Here is a 21641-nt window from a genome sequence, read left to right as displayed (position 1 = left end):
TGCTTATTAATTTAAACATTTTGTTTCTTTACTCATGTACAGCAAAATAAATATGGGCATTTTGACGCATTTTTATAAAGGCTCGACAACAAAAACACAACAAAACATGTGTCCTTGGACTCAGTTCAATACATTTCACTCCTTGTTAAACTTTTAGCATTGTTTAAATCTACGCTTATTATCCTTGCAGTCTTCTTCTTTGACATATTTAACAAGTGAAAACCGAAAAATTGCTTTTGTGTAACCAATTCAAACACAGCACTTTTCAAACTGTAGTTTAGCATCACAAACCCCACCAAAAAAAACCTGTAACGCCAGGCTGCCTTTTGTCATCAATGCTCATGAGCCTCATGGACAGAGTTTCTTGGTGCAGCTAAGTGGTGGAGGGTGTCGGGTTTGGCTTTTTGCAAATGACGCTGTCCTGTTGGTTTCGTCAAGCGGTGACCTCCAGGGTGAAACTGGGAAGGTTTGCAGTTGAATACGAAGCGGCTGGGTTGACAATTACCCTGAGGCTACACTGTTTCTAGCTGGGAAAAATGGGGGGTAATCGAAAGACGGATTGGTGTGGCATCCGCAGTTATGTGGATGTTGTACTTGTCTGTTGTGGCAAAATCTGTCGATTTACTGGTCGATCTACATAACTGCCCCCACCTATGGCAAAGAGTTGAGGGTGGTGACTAAAATAAAGAGATTGTGGATACAAGCAGTGGGTGCCTATGGTCAACCTTAGAAATCGAGTGAGGAGTTTGGTCATTCTTGAAGGACTGCAGAGCATCAAAAGGAGACAGTTGAGGTGGTCTATCTCCAGGATGCCTTCCACTTAAGGGGCATTTCTGGTGGAGATCCTGGGACAGACTCTGGACATGCTGACGAGATTTTGTCTCTTGACTGGTTTTGAAATGTCATAGTATCAGAACTGTAGGAGGTGGTGTTGTAGAGGCAGGACTGGGCAGTAGAGTTGTCCGATATTGGCTTTTTTGCCAATAACCGATATGCCTACATGGTCCAGTTCTCAATTTCCAATTCTGATATCAACTGATACAGATATACGTGAGCTATTTAATTAATTTTAGGTAACATCACAGACCTCCTGTCGTGGAATTAACACATCATGCCTAATTTTATTGTGATGCCCCGTTGGATGCATTCTCAAATGCAACAAGGCTTTCCAAATGTAAACATTGTGCAAAATAACTACTTCAACTTAAGTTGAAGAAAAAATGCCTTTTTTTTAATTGTCTCAAACAACAGTTGACACCGCTCCCTCCCTCTCTCCCTCTATGAGTCTATTACAATGTGGCAACTATACTGTGCAATTTTCAAAAGTGTCGGCGAAGTCCAGACATAATGTCTATCGGTTTTCATTAGGAGCAAAAAAAAAACAAAAAAAAAACAAACGATAATGACATTGATTGATATTACATTTTTATGCCAATATCGGTGGGCTGATATTATGGGACGTCCCTACTGGGCAGCTCTGCTCAGGCTGCAGCCTCTGTGACCTGGACATGTGGTAGAAAACGGATGAATGAATGGACGAGTATTAGTGATCAACCGATGTGGGTTTTCCAGGGCCAATGGCGATTATTAGTAATCAAGAAAGGCTGATAACCGATATTTGGAACCAATATACATTAAATGTAGTGATTTAACAGCATGCAATAGCTGGGAATGTTTCATTAATAACTAGGGTTTTTTTATTAATAAGAGTGCACAGAAATAGGAGTGATTAAATTAGAACATTTTTCTCTGTTTATGAGACATCAACTGAGGTTTATTAATTTGTCTCCTGCAGTTAAGTCTACTGTTCTTCATCTTTCACTCAATAATCGGCCAATAAAAACAACAATACTAAAAATAAGTTGAAAAAGCCAAATATAACATAATAAAGGATAACGAACATCCTTCTCTATTATCCCAGAAATATTTGTGTATCAAAGTTACATAATTAGAATATAATATGCTTTGAGTCAAAACACAAGCCTAAGAACTTTCTATGTATGTAGGTTATGTATTAACGTGTGTGCACGTGCTCGCTTATATAACAGCTTAACGATGCTAACCAACCTGCAAGCAAGCAGCAGTCGTAGCCCACATACAAACACACACATTGTAGGGGGTGGACCACCGTGTATGAGAGAGCACATGCATGGATATATTCATGCATACATTCACCCACACACATGTAAAAAAAAAAAAAAAAACACACAAACACACACACACACATGCTGTACACACATGTGCAGTACACATGCAGGTGTGAGCATATACTGGCAGAACACAAGCACACACATTACAGTGGCACTGTGATTATAGTCTTAGATGAGAGGAGTGAGGCGGAGAAAGAGGAGGAGGAGTGCTGAAGGAGGGCAGAGGAGGAGGAAGGAAGGAAGGAGGGGAAGAAAAATGCAAGGACGATTACTATGCACAAAGATGGTTGCTGTATTTTTGTTGGAAGAACACAACATTGCTATTTGCTGCTGTTTTTGTTTCACCGTCCACCGCCTGATGCTTGTTATTTTCTTTCATTCAGTGTTCTATTGATTTGACATCCGATTTTTTTTATTTTGTTTGAGAAATACAATACAATGAATTTGGGGGTTTTTTGGGGTTTTTTGGGGTTTTTTTAGATTTATTCATTTGTCCCTGTGCTACAAACTGCATTTTGAACTGTGCTAAAGGAAAATAAATTCAAAAGTAGTCAGAACTCTTCTCGGTTTTGTGCAGAAACACAGTAAATGTAATATTTGCTATTATCTGCAGAAGATGCATTATGAATTTGTGCTTCAAATGAGGCACTCTGGCTGTGTTGTGTCCAAGCTTTCACTCCAGCTAAACTCACCATGACTGGCTTTAAAAAATTACCAACTGTCGGCGCGTGTTAAACACTCCCACTCCCATATGTTATCCATCATACTACAATGTCAAACGGCAGAAAACATGTCATAAGCACAAGCATCACATTTCATTCTGTCAGTGGCATCTGCTGATAATACTCGGCAAGTACAGAGCTGGCTCAGAGTAAGCATTGTGGTCCATCCTGGTGCTGTCTACCACATGCCAAGACTGCGCCTTTGGTATCTATCATCCTTGCAGAAATGCATAGCTAAAGACTGAAATGGAGAATAGACAGCCACATAAAAAGGGAAAACTTTAAGGACCCCCTTCAGAGGAAATCAAATATTTACCTTGTGAACATGTCCAGATGGTGTTTTCTATAAGACGCCTTGACATGACTTATGCTGCGAACTGGCGCTATATAAATAAATCTGCATTGAATGGAATTTAATTAAAACTGCAGCGTATCAATGACGGTCTCAAAAAACTTAAATTTAGACTTTTCATACGTAACAAACCATATTTCCATATCATTATTCTTCTTCAGAATCGATTTCTGGTTTTACTAAACTGTTACAACTTGCTATTGTGTAGAGTAGATCTGTATTTTCTAGAGTAAACAACAGTGTAGAATAACATCTCAGACACTTTAAGGCTGGAAGAGATTGTTTTCATGAAAAATTTTTAAAAAAACCTTTAGACATGCAATTTTGATACACAGTGATGAGTTTTCAGCAGTCAAAACGGTGTCTGAAGCAGGACCTTAAATCTAAGATATTAACCATTATTCAGGTTTAACTTCTATATGAACATAGTGAGTTGTAAAGTCTTTATACAAATCGTTTCAATAATGTCATAATGGTGACACAGCAACAATACTGTGAGGTATAGAAATGACAAGAAAATGTCTAGTGTGAGATTAAATGTGCCTCCTTCTAGCCTTGCCTCTGCTTAAGCTCCTTTGGAATTGGAAAATTGAATGATCAAGGACTCATCTTGGGATTTACAGCTACAGATTGACTAAAGATGGCGGAGAAGGTTGCTGTTCAGGTCATTTATCCCAGCTTTATCAAGCTCCCTGGATCAATGGGAGATAAAGCCACAGCCAACAGTGTTCATCACAGATGACCTAACTGTGGCAGAACACTAGAGGAAAGGCCTGCTGTTCATATGGTCTGTATTGTGGGGGATAACCTGGAGGAGAGGGGCAGTGTCGGGGGGTTTAAGCAGCGATAGCAGCTGGTAAATTACAAAGATGGAAGAGGTCAGTTATCAGGTTCAACTGTAGGATACTTTCAGTCTTGTTCATGAGGGATCGGCTTAGTTTTACAAGTGCTATGGATAATAAACTGGCCTATTATGTTGTCTGTTTTGCTGCTCTTTAACCCTCTGAACTCCAAGCAGTTTCAAGGTGTTTTTTTTGTTTTTACTCTTGCATTTTTACACACTGTGGGATCTTTTTTTTTTTTTTTTTTACCGTAGTACAAAGCTACGCACATCAATGGAAACAGCAGAAACACGGCCAGAAGTAAAGAGAAGTCAGAATGTTTGTTATGCAGCCTAGTAAAGTTAGTTAGTTTTCTGATTATTGATTCTGCAAAAATTTAAAAAGCCTGGAATCAGCATGTACAAGGCTTTGTGCCTACAGGTAATGGCAATAACTGGGAAAAAAATGTGGCTCTAAACACCGGACATATTTTACTACTTACATTTTAAATTTGTCTCCACACACAGCCTGCAGTTCAGCTGAAAATTTCTGTCACGTGACTGTTGGTTGCAGCTGAGTCAGTCGGATGTTTTGCTGTTTTGTTATTTTTGAAATTAGTGTTAACCGTTTTTTCTTGGCATTTTTTTAATGAGGCATGTAGAATGAAGTAATTTTGATGAAATATCAAAATTTGATAGATTTTTTTTTTTTCAATAAATGTCAAAAAAATTGAAAAAGAAAATCACACAATCTGACATTTTCCTCTGTTCTCAAACTTTCGGGCTATGACAAATGGTCCAATTTGGCAGTTTTTAAAATAAAAGCAGCATATCTTTCAAACCTGCTGGTGGGTTGTAGGATTAAGAGGGTTACCTATTTTATTTTAAGAGAAAAAGCATGATGTAATTTCGTGATCTCTTACAATCGCTAAGCTGTCACTCTTCAAATTAGTCAGCATATCTGTTGGCAAGATGCTTTAAGGTGGAGCTTAAAGGCCCCTTTGGTCTGCATAGTTTAAACATCCTAAAATATCTAATAATACTAATAAAATGGGAAATAATACAGTTTTAATGGTGGGGTTTTGCATTATCTTTCTTGTATTGGTATACCGTGCATGTATTTGGTATACATGTAAACAAAATTAATCACATAAATGCCATAATTTTAATTTTATCAAGGTAAAAAAAAAAGATTTCTTCTTCTTCTTTTTTAGCCAATATTTTAGTAAGGCTCAGGTCAAAATAGAATCTCCATCTTACAGTTGTTCCTGCAAGGTGTTTACAGTCTAAAACTGTGTCCATATAGCCCTGGTAGTGCAGCCTGCTTAAAATTTTCCTCTTGTCACTCTTTCAAAGTACTGGTCAGTCAGATACCAATCCTGTGTCTCTGATGCAGCAGAATAAATAAGAAATGAGATGAGAGAGCGTAGGGATGGACCAATTCTGAGCGGGATGAGGGAGGAACTGAAGAAAAGAGGACAAGCAAGAGGAGATAGATGACAAATAACAGTAAGAACTGAGTGAGATAAAGCCCGTAGACAGCATTCAGTGAAGTCTGTGGGAATCTTTGTCCTGAAGGAGAAGAGAGGAATATATTTGGGTTAATATCACCAGTGAGGACTTAAGTCTCATTAGGGGAGGAGATGTAAAAAAGACAGCCAGATATAACCACTGACATTTGGTGGTGGAGCTGCAACAGTTCAGTCTACTATTAAATGAATCATCAATTATGTTGATAATCAATGACGTTTAAAGTTTAAAAAAAAAAAAGTTGAAATACTTGTATTCCAGTGTCTTCAATTTAAATATTTAATTGTTTTTAGTCCTCTATGAGAGTAAATTTAATATCTTTGGATTGTGGACAAAAGATTGTCCTCCTGGGCTTTTGGGACACTGATTCACTTTTTCCACCATTTTCTGACATTTTATAGACCAAACAACTTATTGATTAATCTAGAAAGCAATCAACAGATTAACAGAAATGGAAATAATTGTTAGCCTAAGCCTTCCCTTCTTGCTAGATTGAAATAATTGAATGAATTGCACTATTTCCTATTGTCATAATGCACTATTTCCTATTGACATATTGTCATAATCAGCCTCTAAAGGGGATATCGCATTGTAAGAATAAGATCAAGAATAAGCGACAAAAAAAAAAAATCCTCTCCTGACAGTAAATATGATGTGTATCAACCTTCACACTTTAACCTTAAACACCCATCAACAAAAAATAGTTAAAGTGGTGTTAAAGGTGTTAAAGTGAAATGCTGCTTGAAATGTGAACATAAAAACAGGCTGTGTGCTGGTAGTATGGTTTACAAACAAATAAGGATTGACTTATATTTGTAATTACAGCTAAAATGATTTGATTTCATCATAGGGATTAATAGTTTTAAGCCTCATTGCTTTCCTTAACAGTGACTACATCTGTCCTGGTTATTTGACATTGACATGAAGCTCACTGGCCAAAACCAGGTCAGATCTCTCCTACTGCATTGCAGGTGAATCTCAAACACCACGTGCACGTACAGATACACACCTGTATATAAAATATATATATATATATATATATATATATATATATATATATATATATATATATATATATATATATATATATATATATATATATACATATATATATACATACATACATACATACATACATACATACATACATACACATCACATCACATGCACATGCACACACACACACACACACAAGCGCGACTCTATCATGATAAATCACAAGGCCATACAGGAACCTCTGGCATCCCCTGACCAGAGATCACTGCCAATAAACAAGTTCTATGAAAGGCTGGAAGCCCAGCAGACCTGGCCTATATTTCTTGTCGACGTGTTGGATTGGCATTAACCATTTGGCAGCTGCCAACGGGGATAGAGAAGGGAGGGCTGATGGGAAGATGTTACACACAGAGGAGAAGCTTGGCTACACTACAATTACATTTATTCATAAACTCACATGTGCTTCTGTTTAATATCATAACCAAGTGGTATTTTGTGACTTTTAGGTGAGTGGATCATGATGGCTTCGAGCATCTACAGTATATTAGATGAGAAATCAACAAACACTTTTCTCGTTGTAACTAATAGATTATTGATAAGCATTCACTGTGCAGCTTAGTGACTGCATCACAGGCTGAGCGCCTCTGCTCTGGCTGTCTGAATATCTGTACGAGTGTGTGTGTGCCAGAGAGAACGAGAGTCAGATGAGAGTCCCGTGCTAAAGGCATGTAGGCGTACAGGCGCATGGCCCTCAGCTGCCAAGTGCCTGGGGTGCCTTCTCTCACATGACCCCTCCCTCCCCTCAGCTACCATCTCCATCTGCCAGTCCAAAACAAACGCTCCTCTTAAGTTGCTGCGACCAGGGTCTCTAAACTCGCCGACCTTACCTGCTGTCTGAGAAATACTAAAACAACAAAACAAACCAAATCCCGTTTCCAAAATGGAGCAGCAAGTCATCACAACTGCCATAAAACCTGGCTGTAGCAGCCCATGTCAGATAGGTCATGGAGCTATAAATAGGATCTGGAGTAGAAGTAGTATGCAGCAGCTCTGCTGGCTCTAACATTGCTCTGCTGTTTCATAGAACAGGGCTCATCTATTAGTAAGGAGCGCAGCACAAACCTTGCGCACCACCCAGTCAGGTCAGATCAGTCCTCCTACCAAACGCTGAAGCAGGAGATTATGCTGCACCTCAGAAACATGCCAGAAAGCTGCAAGCAGCTGCACTGTCTGATAAAGCAGCAGGAGTGAAATGTATAGGTCCAATGATAGCAAAACCTGAATTATTTATCCTGTGTGTGTGGCTGTGTATGTGTTGCTTTAGGTCTCACCACACCAGTCCCTGGAATTAACTGCTAGCCTCCTGCTAATAGAAGCAGGATAATCTAGGATGGGCTTAATCTCATTAAAAGCTGCCTGCTGCAATGGCACACAGTCAAAATATAGCATGAAAGGCTGCAAAGGATGATGGGACTCAAATGAAAATGTAGATTTTTCAAATAGTTGTTTGTGATCTCTTTTCATACAAAGTAAAATTCTTATATAAGTTCTCACTGATTGTTTTTCCGTCCTATTGTGAACAAACCTTATGTGTGGACATTACACTGATGAAAATTATGTGAGGCAGCCACACAAAGATAAAAACTTAACACACCACAGATTCATTTAAAATGAATGGATTCCTTTAAGAGAGGGACAATTAAAATCTAAGACCATCATTACATGCTAGTTATATATCATCTTAAAGTCTATAAAACTGAAAATACACTTGTATTTTAACTGCAAAAAATGTTATGAGTGAAAGCAGCAATACTTATTTGCATCTAATGTCTACTGTAGCTGGAAACAGTGTGTTGAAATACAATGCCAAAAGTGCTCTACAACATCATCTAATTTATTTATTAACACTACACTGTTTCCAAGTGAGTGTCTGCATACTTAAGGAGATGAGCGCACACTATTTCAACCTACAAACATTCAAGTCGAACATTTCCAAACAAATTTGCTTCTGAATTTTGAATCCAGCAGAGCGAACATTGAAAACTTCCCTGTACCAGCTCATATAGCTGTCAACATACAGAGCAGAGTTTTATAAATCTGTCTGCATACTGTAGTGATATTTGAATAACTGTTCAGCAAGAAAATTATAACCCACGGTAAAGGTTAACTGAAAACTGTGCAGTTGTAATTGAGGCAAACGCTTGTGAGAGACAAACAGATGCATCCAGACATCTAAGTTGATGCCCTCAGCTAATGCCTGTTAAAATGCCTGTTCCACCACACAACATTTTCACACACAAGCCGTTTGCATGTGTGTGTGTGAATTCAGAGTAACAGTGGAGCGTCGGTGTGGTGCCACCTGGCCGGGCCGCTGCAGTTGGTCTCCAGTTACGAGGCTGCAGGGGCAGCAGGAGATTTACACTGGGCAAGTGGTGGTGTGAAGAGCCACAGCAACCACTGCGGTGCTGAATCGGCCTTCGTGGTCGTGGCATTTAGCCTTGACTTTGATTTTAACTGTTTGCTGTGTGGCATGTGACTTTAATTAAGGTGCTTAAAAGGTCTTTTTTAAAAAACTTTTTAAACATTACAAATAATGCTACAGTAAAATATTATTACAATAGTACAGTAAAACACGAAAAAGGTAGAATAACTGAATGACAGTGAAGGAACTTTATTTCCTACCACCAATAATACAAGAAATCAATATGAGGATTAGTGTTTTACAGTATCCTCATCTCCACTGAATGATCGGCAAAGCGCCCAGAAAGCAACAGAGATTAACCTTTGCCACAGCGGCTGGAGGTTTCGGTGGTCAACCCAATGATTCAGGAGAAATGAAATGTTTAATTCTATTGGCTTTAATACGATGAAGCAAAAAGAATGATTTAAAAGATAATTACTTCCACCATATGTGGTCAAATGGAGGGCCCTGACCAACAATTATTTTCATTGTTGAATTAAACGCTGCACGTTAGCAGAAATGTAATCTCTCTCTCTCTCTGCCTATTTAATTTTAAAAAACAATCACAATGTTTTGCCCCTGCAATTATTGTATAGTTGTTAAAAAAAATCATGATCTGTATTTTAATCTACATAACTGTGATTATTTTGGCTCTAATTGTGCAACCCTGCTGTGCTTTTTGCTTATTTATACACACTTTGCTATGGAGAAAGACACTGATTAGCTTCTTCACACTGACACACCCACAACAATGAAGCAAAAAGTGTTAGAGGCGATGCTGTATGCTTTGATTGCTTCTAGCAGAGTACAAGGTGCTGAGAAAAGCAAACTGTAGGGCCATCATACCGCATTACTAACTTCTACTTTACTATCACATGCTTCTCTAACTGCTCCATTGTCCTCTTTTTGTTGTACACAGACCCCGACGTGATAAAATTTTGTCCTCAGCCATCTGAGAGGGTACCTGCTGCCAGATCTGGCTTACATAAGTGTCTACACTGTAGGTGGGGAGGCGACCACAAGGGCAGAGAAACTATGAGCAAATTAGTCATATCTGCATGGTTACAAATTGTAGTTTTAGTAAATGAAGCCACGGTAAAAGTCAATCGTACTGCTTTTGTTAGAGGCCTCTCTTCACATAAGTCTCAGCTCCAGTGAATGACGGGCGTTGATAGAATTAGTTGTAAATGTGATGAAACATTGAAATGAGTTGGGCTTACCTCTTGCAGATAACTTTTTGGTGTTGATTATTTTAGCGGCATACTCCTGTCCTGTGCACAGCTTCACACATCGGCGCACCACTGAAAACGCTCCCCTGTAAAATACAGATGAAAACATTTACTATGCTTTAATTCTTTAGGGATAACTCAGTCAAACGCCACAGTTAGGCAGGTGGATATTTGAAAATCATCTAAATAACAGTTTTGTGCTTCAGTAGCTGCATTTATTTATCATAAAAAATACTGAAAACATAATTATTCCACCATGACAGTGTAACTCCCAGTTTTAGCCCTGTTCAAAACTGCTTAAGTGTCTGTAGCTTTAAATGCAGCTGACCTGCTGCTGCCCCCATTCAGGAAGAAGACTCTCTTTGTGTCTCTGATTGACAGCAAAGAGCAAATAGTTGACCGTTGAGCAGCAGGCAAGGACATGATTGAGCGTGTGAGACCAAGACTTTCTATCGCCTCTAACTTTATCTCAAATTCGGAGTGCAGCTGTTGTTTTTTACAGTGTTGTGGTAATAAAATCCGTATTTCAGTGGTGCAGAGCAGCAGCTTGGATATAACATTTAGTCTTAAGACAGATGTTCTTTCTGTTCCATCTGATAACAGAAACAGAAATACATGCAAATGAGAACAAATCTGTTAGGAATTTGGCGGTATTAAAATACAGTATATGCGAACACAGAGAGCAGGAGGGAAGCAAACAGACGTGAACAGCAGCTGAGTTTAGGCTGCAACGAAATACAACAGGCAACACAAAAACACAATAACCCACCAGGTCCTTGTTTACTGGTTTCAAATGGTTCATAAGAGTTTTGACTATGTCTAAACGTTAAAAATTCCCACAGAACTCTGATCTGTGGGCAGATGATCACAACTAACATTAACGTCCGTCAGGTTAGCCACACAGCATGCTAACACAGAGGATTTTCCTATTGTTGTGATGGCATTTCCAGTAGTTAGAAAAATAATCCACTTGATCTTCAGTTTTTCAGATGCTAGTGCTGCATAAATATTCTTGTATTCACTCTTGCAGCCAACAGCAGAACATTTAGTGTGTTTTACTTGTGGCTGAAACATTTTAGAGTCAGCAGAAGCAGCTCTTGAAAGTAAATAAAGCTAGTAAACTGTGTAGCAGCAGTTTCTTCTGAATGGCTAATCTGAAAGCAGCTTGTAGTGAAGGCGCAGGATCCTCATTCGGGACCTTTAATGGAACAGATCGACTCCAAGTTCTTCTTCTTGTCTAACTTAATGACTTTTGCAGAATACACACAAGTTTTTGTGCAACTAGCATTTTTCCAGGTCAAACACATAACTGTCCTGAGTCACCTCTCATATGTTAACTGCGGTGTAGCTATAATAAAATACCATGCTGCCTGGATGTGTCTGCTTAATAAGATCCCACGAGGTACCCCTTACACAGTCAGCATATTCTAAATAATGTGCACATATGTTGGCATGCGAGAGAGAGGAATAAATTGGGCTGTCAAATACAGAGAACCAGAGCACAACATCTTACAGCCACTTTTATGTGTTGTGAAAGCTGACATTTGCCTTTGTAGCTATGTGGCTCCACAAAATATAACCCTGCAATTAAATTAAACTGTAACTGGAAACACAAAATGTCCTTGTGATTGGGCCACACAAGGGTTACATCTGAACATGCTGAATACCAGCATCTGTCTTCAAAAACTCTTTTCACAGTCTTATCCAGCCTTGGCTAGTTTAGCTGGATCTGAAACTACCAGTGATGACAGTGAAAAGTTGACTGGTACCAGTTACAAACAGCCAACAAGGTCAGGGTCAAAGGTGAAAGCTGTGAGACCAGCTGACTTGAAACATAGATGAGCAGACATTGGGGGATGTTTCTGTGTGAAGGCACAAAACGCAGCAGAAAACACCAGGTACTTCATGACTTTTTCTGCACCTGATTAAAAACAACAACAACAACCTGAAGCAAGTCTAAAATGCCCCACCTCAGGGGTCAGGACTGCCCAGTTAGTGCAGTGAAGCAGAATCGACCCGCTTGTCTTTCGAGACCATGTGCTCTGTGGCGAAATAGGATCCAAAAGCAAGAAACTCACTGCGTGGACGACACACACACACACACACACACACACACACACACACACACACACACACACACACACACACACACACACACACACAGAGGCAAACACACAGGCAAACATACGCCACTGACACCAAACTCCACAGCTGTGCCTGGAAAGTTCACACTCTGTGAGGTAAGTATCTACCATAGGGGTTAAATATGCTTTAACACACATACACAGTTAAATAAGGTAACAAGTCGTGAATCACTGCTCTACAAAGTCTAGTTTGGCATTGAGAAAGTTGAGATTTAAATGGACCTAAGATTATTTTTGAGAAAAGAAAAAATAACGGTGCCTTCAGCAGTCAGAGGTTTTGTAACCGGGTAACTCTGAGCTACTGGTGTGCTGTTACGTCGCTGTATTATGTTCAGTAGGATGTGTAAATCTAAACTCTAAAGTTTAATGTCTAATTGAGACAAGCAGGATAATGTGTTGAAGTTAAGAATGAGCTCTTTAGTAGCTGTGTAGCAGAAGAACGAGCACAAAACTACATTCACGGATGTGTGACTGTTCTTAGACATGAAAATCCTCCCTGGTTATTTTTTCCTGTATTCTAATTAATGAGAAATTCAAGGAATGATTCACATAAAGAGAAGCTCATATATTTTTAGAGCTGACACATTAAAAAAAGCAGCTTCTAATCAATATCACACCAACAGCACACCAAATCCCACAATTAAAGAAAAGGCTCATACTAGTATTTAAGCATATTTATTTTGATGCAGTGGTGTTTGTAGCAAAGCTGGGCTGGCATTATTTGCAATAAATGGGATAAACATACTAAAGCGAAGGCACGATGCTTAAATGTCACCAGCCCTGCTAAGAAAGTGACACCAGTGGAGAGCGAGCGCACAATAATTAGCTCTCCTCAGATGCTGGATTAGTATTACAAAGTTACAGAGAGTGTTATCGTAAGGATGCCAAGCCATTCACACCTGCGTTCCTTCCTCCAAGCTTAATGTGGCTGGGTGAATAATAAGATCGGCCTGTGACGGATAGTTTGCAGCGTAGGGCGTGCAGATTAGTCTCTCTCACACGGGGAGCTTCAAAGACAGCGGTTTCTGGCTGGGGTGGGTTTTTTAAGGAGCTGAGATTTATCTGAACGCAGCAAAGCCTACACATTTTATCAGTTGTGTGTTGTTTTTTTTTAAATCAGAAACCAGGACCGAAGCAGGAAATCTCACAGGCTGTGGGGTATATTGAAGACAGGCAGGCAAAACAATCCCTGCGAACAACATTTATTACTTATGGGATGAAAAGTGCACTGCAGGGATGAAGTGTCATATATTAGCCTGATCCTTGTCTCTTCTGTGGGAGTCCGATTATTTATACTTGACCAACTACAATACCCCAAAACATGTCAGGAGCATCGAACACTCACCTCCTGGAAGTGTAGGCTCTGAAGAATGTGTGGCTTATAGTGTGGCTGCAGTGAACTGAAATTATGACCCAGTTTTACGACAAAAAAATAAATAACTCAGTTCATTACTGCCTAATGAATCTTTATACTCAGTATGTTCCAACATGAGGCTAAATGCACATCTTCATCTACTGCTAGGACTGTGTTTTTAGCACATAACTAATATATGAAAACGGAGCGAATTCCAACTAGTTTTTCCGTAAGAAGTTGCCCTCTTCCACCCATCAACTTCGTATTTTTTCGCAGTCACATTTCAAGCTAGCAAGGAGTGAGTGTTACTACTAAAAAATAAGGCTTTTACTGGAGTATTCTTTCTTTAATCCCTTTGATTAAGTTTTAAACACTGGCATATTCAATGTGAACTTTGCCAGCATTGGAAGAGAGATGAGCTGCCAAAACATCTGTTAATGCCTAAAATGAACATCAAATGTCAGAAAGTTTAAAAAAGAGTCTTTGAATATTCTTGCTGTCATTTCAGAGGGTTTATCACCTGTAAATTATACAAATCTTAAAAAACTTAATACAAGCCATTGAAGCAACAATTACAGCAAACAAAAACACATTTATGTCGTTAGTATTCGTGCAAAATATTTACTCAGTTTCCCTTTTTCTATGGGCATTCAAGGAAATAGCAAACCATCAACTTAAAGCAGAAGTAGACGGCAGGGTGAAAGAAAGTGTATAAATACACACACAGAAGTAAATATCTCATGTATGGCGTACCATTCTTATCATTGCTATTCAATGATTCACAATCATGATCAAATATTTTAGTTGGTAAATGTTTGGCTTGTCATTCTAAAACATATGGGATTAAAACTGCAATGCTTTTGTCTCTCCGAGTTTCTTTTTGAAGCAAATTTCTTTTTTTTTCTCCCAAACTCCAACACGATCTGCTCAATTTCAGCCACTATTGTCTAAACTACATGCAGAAACTCAACATAATGACTTAAAAACTCCACTGCAAAGTCGCATTTTGGCAGCGTAATTGCAGAGCGATGCAGAAACACAAGTATAACTGCTCACAACGTCATAGGCCACTTGTGTAGGTGTAGATTCAGTATAATCAAGCTCCAGTCTGTCATTTCTGGTGCCCAATTCACACAGTATTCTCCTCCCCTTCACTATCTGAGTGCTATCGTTTTCGCCTTCGCTACGCAAAACAACCTCCAAGCCACAATCTACATACTGAAAATGGAAAATTTTGGAATAAAGCAGACTGGCTTAGTTTTAATGTTGAAGTGGATAAAGATAGTGCTTGCCTCCAAACAAGTTCCCCTCAACACCATTTTGCAGGGACACTTGCTGCATCCTGGGCTGAGCGTTGCCCCACATGACTGCAATTGGAGTTAAGAAATACAGAGAACCCAAAGTGTTTTTGTGTTTTTTTCCTCGAAATTATAAGAGATGGATTTAAGAGTGAAGCCAGCACGGACGTGCCTTTAACCTGAATCTTTTTAACAACCGGCAGGAGGCAACTATTCTGGTTATTAAAATAAGTTTGACTGTATAGAAGTCTATGAGAAATTCACCATACCTCTCACTTGACATTCTTATTGAGATTATGGTCTCTAATGCTAGTTTCAAGACTTTTTGTTTACGGCATTGTGTTCATGTTGGAAATTGTGGTCCCATTTAGAGTACAACAGACAGTCTATCTTTAAGAGCAGCATCTCAGCACTATTAATTACGTCACTGCTATCATTCAATTAAAATGTATCAGGCTATAGGAGCAAAGCAACCGGCATTTTTGTGATAAATTCATATTATACCAAGCGCATTCTCCAAAATTAGTAAATGAAGGTAACTTTTTTTGCTGTGATTCAATGTTCTGCTTCCATTAAACATATTAATGCAAGTATTTTTTCTTAATTTGAAGATTTTTTGCACCATAATTCATGGATTGTCTTGTGCCTGTTGTCATTTCAACAAGCTGCACATAAAGAAAAGTTATATTCCATAGAAAATGTGTGTTGACACTATACATCAGCTGTCAGAAATCTGTGGAAATGCCAACAGTCCTCACCTAGCGCTCTCATTCGTCTGCTATTCTTCTTCAGCGCCATGCATGATGGTACATATTACTTGGTTAGTGACCATCAGCTGGACAATACTTTTCACAGTGCATTGCAAGGACACTTTGAGTGCGCTTCTTGGGTCTAACAGTTGTAAATTAATATTTGAACAGCACTACAAAATGGTGAACACAGTATATTGTGCAATGAAAAACTGATTGTGGACCTGGAAAGCATTAGGTCGGTATTATTCTTTCCACTTCAGCAAGTACCGCAAGCTTTCATGTGATGTAAATTGCATTATCTCCCCAAGTTTGCAGGAATCTGTGCAAACCCCTCTGCTGCAACTGCACCTCAACAGAGTAAGTCTGCATGCTTGACAGTAGTCTATATGCACAGAATATGTGGATAAGACCTACTGCGCATGTATGCAACAGAGTCTACAAAGCCTACTTGCACAAGCTACAATTGCAGTATAACAACGTGTCCCTATCTGCAAGACCATCAGCAATCCAGTCATTGCTGGTTAATGTAAAACACAATGCATGAGGATCACCACACACTTCAGATTTATATCTCCAGCATACTGCGAGATAGTCAAATTTAAGTTGTGCTTATGGCCATTATCAAGACTGTGTGACTTCGTTTGGCTTGAATGTAACGTATGTTCATATTTTTTTGTAAAAGTCCTGTATTCTTGCTTTAATTTTTAATTTTTAATTATCCCTTATTAATCCCACGAGGGGAAATTCTGATTTTCGCATATCCCCCCAACTGGGGGGGTCAGAGCGTAGGGTCAGCCACAGTACAGCGCCCTGGAGCAGAAAGGGTTAAGGGCCTTGCTCAAGGGCCCAACAGTGGCCGCATCAGGGCTTGAACTTCTGACCTTCCCATTAGTAGTCCAGAGACTTAACCATTGCACCACCACTGCCCCTAATATAGCCTGCAACAGATGATAATATAATATTCAAAAACAAACCTGCTATTGAAGATATACAGTAAGTTCTAGTAGGTATCAGTGACAACAGAGGCTTTTTCCCCCCGTAAAACCCACAAAGAAATACAACATAACCTGTGCACTTTGCTTCTTTTTTGTCATGGCACTTATCATCCGAGTGACATGCATGATAATGAAACAACAGCGGATAAGATGCATGACTTTCTACAGCAGTTGGAGTGTAGAGACCTTCACAATATCTCCAGTATTCAGAAATGAAGTTGGTGATCTTTATATATCTCTTATGGAATCATTACAATTATCTTACATATTGTTTTTGGTGCTGAAGCATTAATTTTAAGTGACATTACTCAACTCATTTGTCAGTTTTTTATGGTATTTTAATCTCTATGACACTATATTAGAACTTTCTGATGCATAAGTACAGGATTTAGACTGCAATGATGCAACATATGTATAATTTAGAGCACATTTGTTAAATATTTAGCTAGATTTTCATCTACAGTACCCTTTAAAACATCTCTTTCAAGACATAAGATTAAAAAAAGTGAATGGACTTATGAGTAGAGCTGAACAGGAGTTGTTTTGCCTGACGCCACTGCAGAATGCCTTATCTTGCGTTATCTGCCACCATGCTGCAAGAAAGAGTGGTCACTCATTCACATGGGCTAATGAGCAACAAAGCACAACTTTAAATGGACGTAATGCAGCTTAAAACACCAAAACAGCGTGTAAAATGGCATTTAAAGACCACACGAATGCATACATTTGAGCAGATCTTATAGCTTTGCAGAAGACAGAAGATATCTAATCATGACAGGCTGCAATGCTCGTGTGCAACCATTTTTAAATTATATTAACCACATCTGTAGTTCTAGGAATCTTTCATAAAGTGGAAAAAACACTATACATTAACCGCAGTTATTTTCATGTGCGGCTCAAATGGTCACACCGCAAAACACTGCTGCTGATACTTATCAGGTGCATATAAAATTGTAAATATCAGCTGTATTTGCGTCTTTTCCCGCTAAGATCTCGCAGCAACCATGAGGATATGTTCAGAGAGCAGCTCAACAGTGTTGGAGAGACTCTTACTGAGAGCTGAGAGGCAGCGGGGTATTTTGAGAGCCGTCATCCCGAAAAAGCTCACACACACCCCGTTAGCCGCGTACAGCACCGCCGGCCTGCGGAGCCGCTCAGCTCGGCTCGGTTCTGCGGGGAAACAAGCCCTCCTGTCAGGCATTAAAGCAGCGACACAAGCCCCGTGAACAGATACTCACTTTCCCAGCTCCTCGTATAGCTGATATTCGTCTGTGAATCGCGTACAGGTTGTCGTGGCCATGTCTCTCCCCGTCTCTCTTCTTCTTCTTCTCTTCAATCAACTCCGAAACTGTTCGATTTTGGAGCTAAATATTTGCGGTTGAAAAAAGACACAGGTCCGCCCAGCAGCTAGCCGGCCGTTGGAGCGGTGAAAAGCCGTTTAGGAGGCGCCAGGTGACGGAGGGGTTTGATATATCAGGACGACGCGGGCTCGGTGGGTGTTTCTGTCTCTCTCTCTCTCCGGTCGGAGCTCCGAGCTGAAGAACCGTTAACAAGCTGCCGAGCTGCGAGCTACCGGGGGAGGCCTGGACTGTCACAATAAAAGCCTGTCAAATCAGAAAAAAAAACAAAAATAAAAGCTTAAAAGAACTTGAACAACTTATGTCTTCATATTGTGATTGTACAAAAGGGGCTTTCAACGGAATTTTTTCTGAATAGCCCCGAATCTATTTTTTATGGACAAATAATTTAAGTGACTGAATCAGAATCAGAAAAAAACGTTATTTATCCCAGAGGGGTAATTAGGTTAAACAAAAACATACTAATAATAATTATAATGAATCATGATAACCTTAAAATAATACAAATACCACCACCATTAATACTACTATCACGACAACTACCAATAATAATAATAATAATAATAATAATAATAATAATAATAATAATAATATAGAAATTACACAAAATCAGTCTGCATGATTTTAATAACAATCCAAACAACAATAAAATATTCCTACCACTACTCCTACTGCTAATAATAGTAATAATAATAATAACAATAATAATAAACTAGTTTGTTGTTAATAACAAATTCTAAATGTAAGAACAAGGAAAAGAAGTTTTACTACTACTATAACACTACTGCTTCTACAGTTAAGAAAATACAAAAATTAACAGTAACACGAATAACAATAACCCCAGATCACCAACACCACCAATATCATTACTGCTATCACTACTGCTACTACTATTACTACTACTACTACTAATAATAATAATAATAATCAATCCTGATAATAACAATTTTAAAACAGTTAAGTCTGCATTACTTATCCAAACTGCTTTTAAATTATAGAGCTAATGAAATATTATCTCCTTCACGTTTTATTTTATTTTAATGACCTGTGTTTGTAAAACACTTTGAATTAGCTCTGTGTATGTGCTGGCTATAGAAACTTGTGAGTAATTATATTAAACTCATTATCATCACCATCTATGTTAATAGTATATGGAATTTTACAGAAGCAGCATATTTAACTTATATTACTTAAAAATTTATACAATGTATATATTTTACATAGTGTGATATTTTACAGATATATTTTTGAATTATTTTTTTACCAGTCTGATGGTGAGCAAATGCACCGAAATTTAATTCAAAGATGGACCAACTATGTATGTTCTAAATGACAATAAAGTGCTATTCTATTCTATAAAAAAACAGGACTGCTGTATTTTACGCTGAAAGGAACAGTCGCCTATTGTCGGGTCTCGTGCTGATCAGTCTGCCTGCTTTGACGCAGTCCGCGTGCACCGGTTGCAGCGGCGGAGCATGCGCTCTCTGCCTCCCTCTGCCGGACGCATCACGCAGCGGCGAGGCGCGACAATGTAACCGAACACACTTCCCGCCTGCACGGTGCGTTATTTCCAAATAGGGGCAAATATGAGAGCGCTCATTTGTGCCTTCAAAAACGCGCCGCCGTACGTGTAGTAAATACGACGGTTTATCTGGATTCAAGCCTGTTTTACTAAGACCCATTGCAAAACACTGCAGAGGGAAATGTATTAACACTGTAATGAATAGAATAGAATAGAATAGCTTTTGTTATCACTGTGCACAAAAATAGTCCAAATTCTTCATTAACCTCTAGAACACAATATCTTTTGAGTGTTTTGCCACTTTTTGAATGTCATTGTCAGCCAGGAGAAATTTATCCGGTGTTCTGTGGTTTACCAACACGCCAGCAGTGGTCAGGAACTCAACAAAGACTCAACAAAGAAGGAGAGGCGTCTGCTGTCTTCTATGCAGTGGTCTGCTGGGGAGCGGGGAGCACTGAAAGGGACAGAAAGAGACTAAACAGAAGGTCAGGAGGAGGTTCTGTCCTGGACTGTTCCCTGGACTCCATAGAGGAGGTGGGTGAGAGGAGGATGTTGGCAAAGCTCACATCCATCATGGACAAACCCTCTCACCCACTGCATGACACTGTGGGGTCTTTAAGCAGCTCCTTCAGCAGCAGACTGAGACATCCACCCTGCAAGAAGGAACGCTATCACAGGTCCTTCATTCCATCTGCTATAAGACTTTACAACATCAGCATCACTGGCTGATGTTAACATAAACTGGACTCATATCATATCATCCCAAACCATAAAATTTGCACAGACATTCTTGCACTGCTACATCTTTGCACTTTTTAAACTTATTTCTTCAAGCCACTTTATATTGCATTGTCCTACTGTGTCACTACTGCACTATTTCATTCTCATTTCTCATCCCTGTACATGTTGTAAATGTTATTACTACTATTCTATGATTATTTTATTTCTATTACTACGTCTATTGCAACATAAGCTGCTGTAACAATGTGAATGTCCCTTGGCGTGGGGAGAAATAAAGGACTTATCTATCTTATCTTACACCTGACAGGAAAACCTTCACCTTCATCAGTTACACCTGACAGTAAAACCTTCATCTTCATCAGTTACACCTGAGAGGAAACCTTCATCTTCATCAGTTACACCTGACAGGAAAACCTTCATCGTCATCTTCATCAGTTACACCTGAGAGGAAATCCTTCTTCATCATCAGTTACACCTGACAGGAAAACCTTCATCTTCATCAGTTACACCTGACAGGAAAACCTTCATCTTTATCTTCATCAGTTACAGGAGGAGAGAGAGACACCTGTCATGGGGGACAGGAGGAGAGAGAGACAGCTGTCATGGAGGACAGGAGGAGAGAGACACACCTGTCATGTGGGAACAGGATGAGAGAGAGACACCTGTCCTGGGGGACAGGAGGAGAGAAACCTGTCATGGGGGACAGGAGAGAGATTCGTCCTGGGGGACATGAGAGAGACAAACACCTGTCATGGGGGAAAGGATGAGAGACAAACACCTGTTTTGGGGGACTGCATGAGAGAGAGACACCTGTCATGGGGGACAGGATCAGAAACAGACAACTCTCATGGGGGACAGGAGGAGAGAGACTTGTCCTGGGTGACAGGATGAGAGAGACAAACACCTGTCATGGGGGACAGGAGGAGAGAGAGACAGACACCTGTCTTGGGGAACACTCAGGCTGGAACACCTGGGCTGTCATTAGCTGTAACACATTAGATCTAATACAATAACTGTAGTCCAATAGATGATAGGCATTAGTTCTCATACGTTACTTTAATACATTAGCTGTTACACAATAGCTGATACAATACATATAATACATTAGCTCAAATACATTACAAAAAATTGAGCTGTTGCACATTAGCTGTGGTACAATTGATGCAAACAAATGAACACTCGGGGCGGGGGCTGGAACACAAGGGCGGGGACTGGAA

The 21641-nt window shown here is 39.4% G+C and overlaps 1 protein-coding gene across 49 annotated transcripts in view; it reads right to left on the bottom strand.

Annotated features, from left to right (window-relative positions):
• The window catches only part of camk2b1 (calcium/calmodulin-dependent protein kinase (CaM kinase) II beta 1), a 95835-nt gene extending 77501 nt beyond the window's left edge, over positions 1-18334 (bottom strand). For 22 of the 49 annotated variants that reach the window (XM_055011717.1, XM_055011723.1, XM_055011734.1 and 19 more), the window contains exons 1-2: positions 18042-18334; positions 10252-10346 (exon numbers count right to left, since the gene is read on the bottom strand). In XM_055011717.1, coding sequence (XP_054867692.1) covers positions 10252-10346; positions 18042-18103 — 157 coding nt within the window. In that variant the 5' untranslated portion in view covers positions 18104-18334. The remainder of the gene's footprint in view (positions 1-10251; positions 10347-18041) is intronic. The other 27 variants (XM_023299941.3, XM_023299926.3, XM_023299934.3 and 24 more) reach the window with 3 other exon arrangements.
• Between the last annotated feature and the right edge of the window lie 3307 nt (positions 18335-21641).

Source organism: Amphiprion ocellaris, chromosome 6 (genome assembly GCF_022539595.1).
Source record: "Amphiprion ocellaris isolate individual 3 ecotype Okinawa chromosome 6, ASM2253959v1, whole genome shotgun sequence".
Taxonomy (NCBI): Eukaryota; Metazoa; Chordata; class Actinopteri; family Pomacentridae; genus Amphiprion; species Amphiprion ocellaris.
The sequence above is the reverse complement of the archived record's forward strand: the minus strand, read 5'-3'. Positions and strand labels throughout refer to the sequence as shown.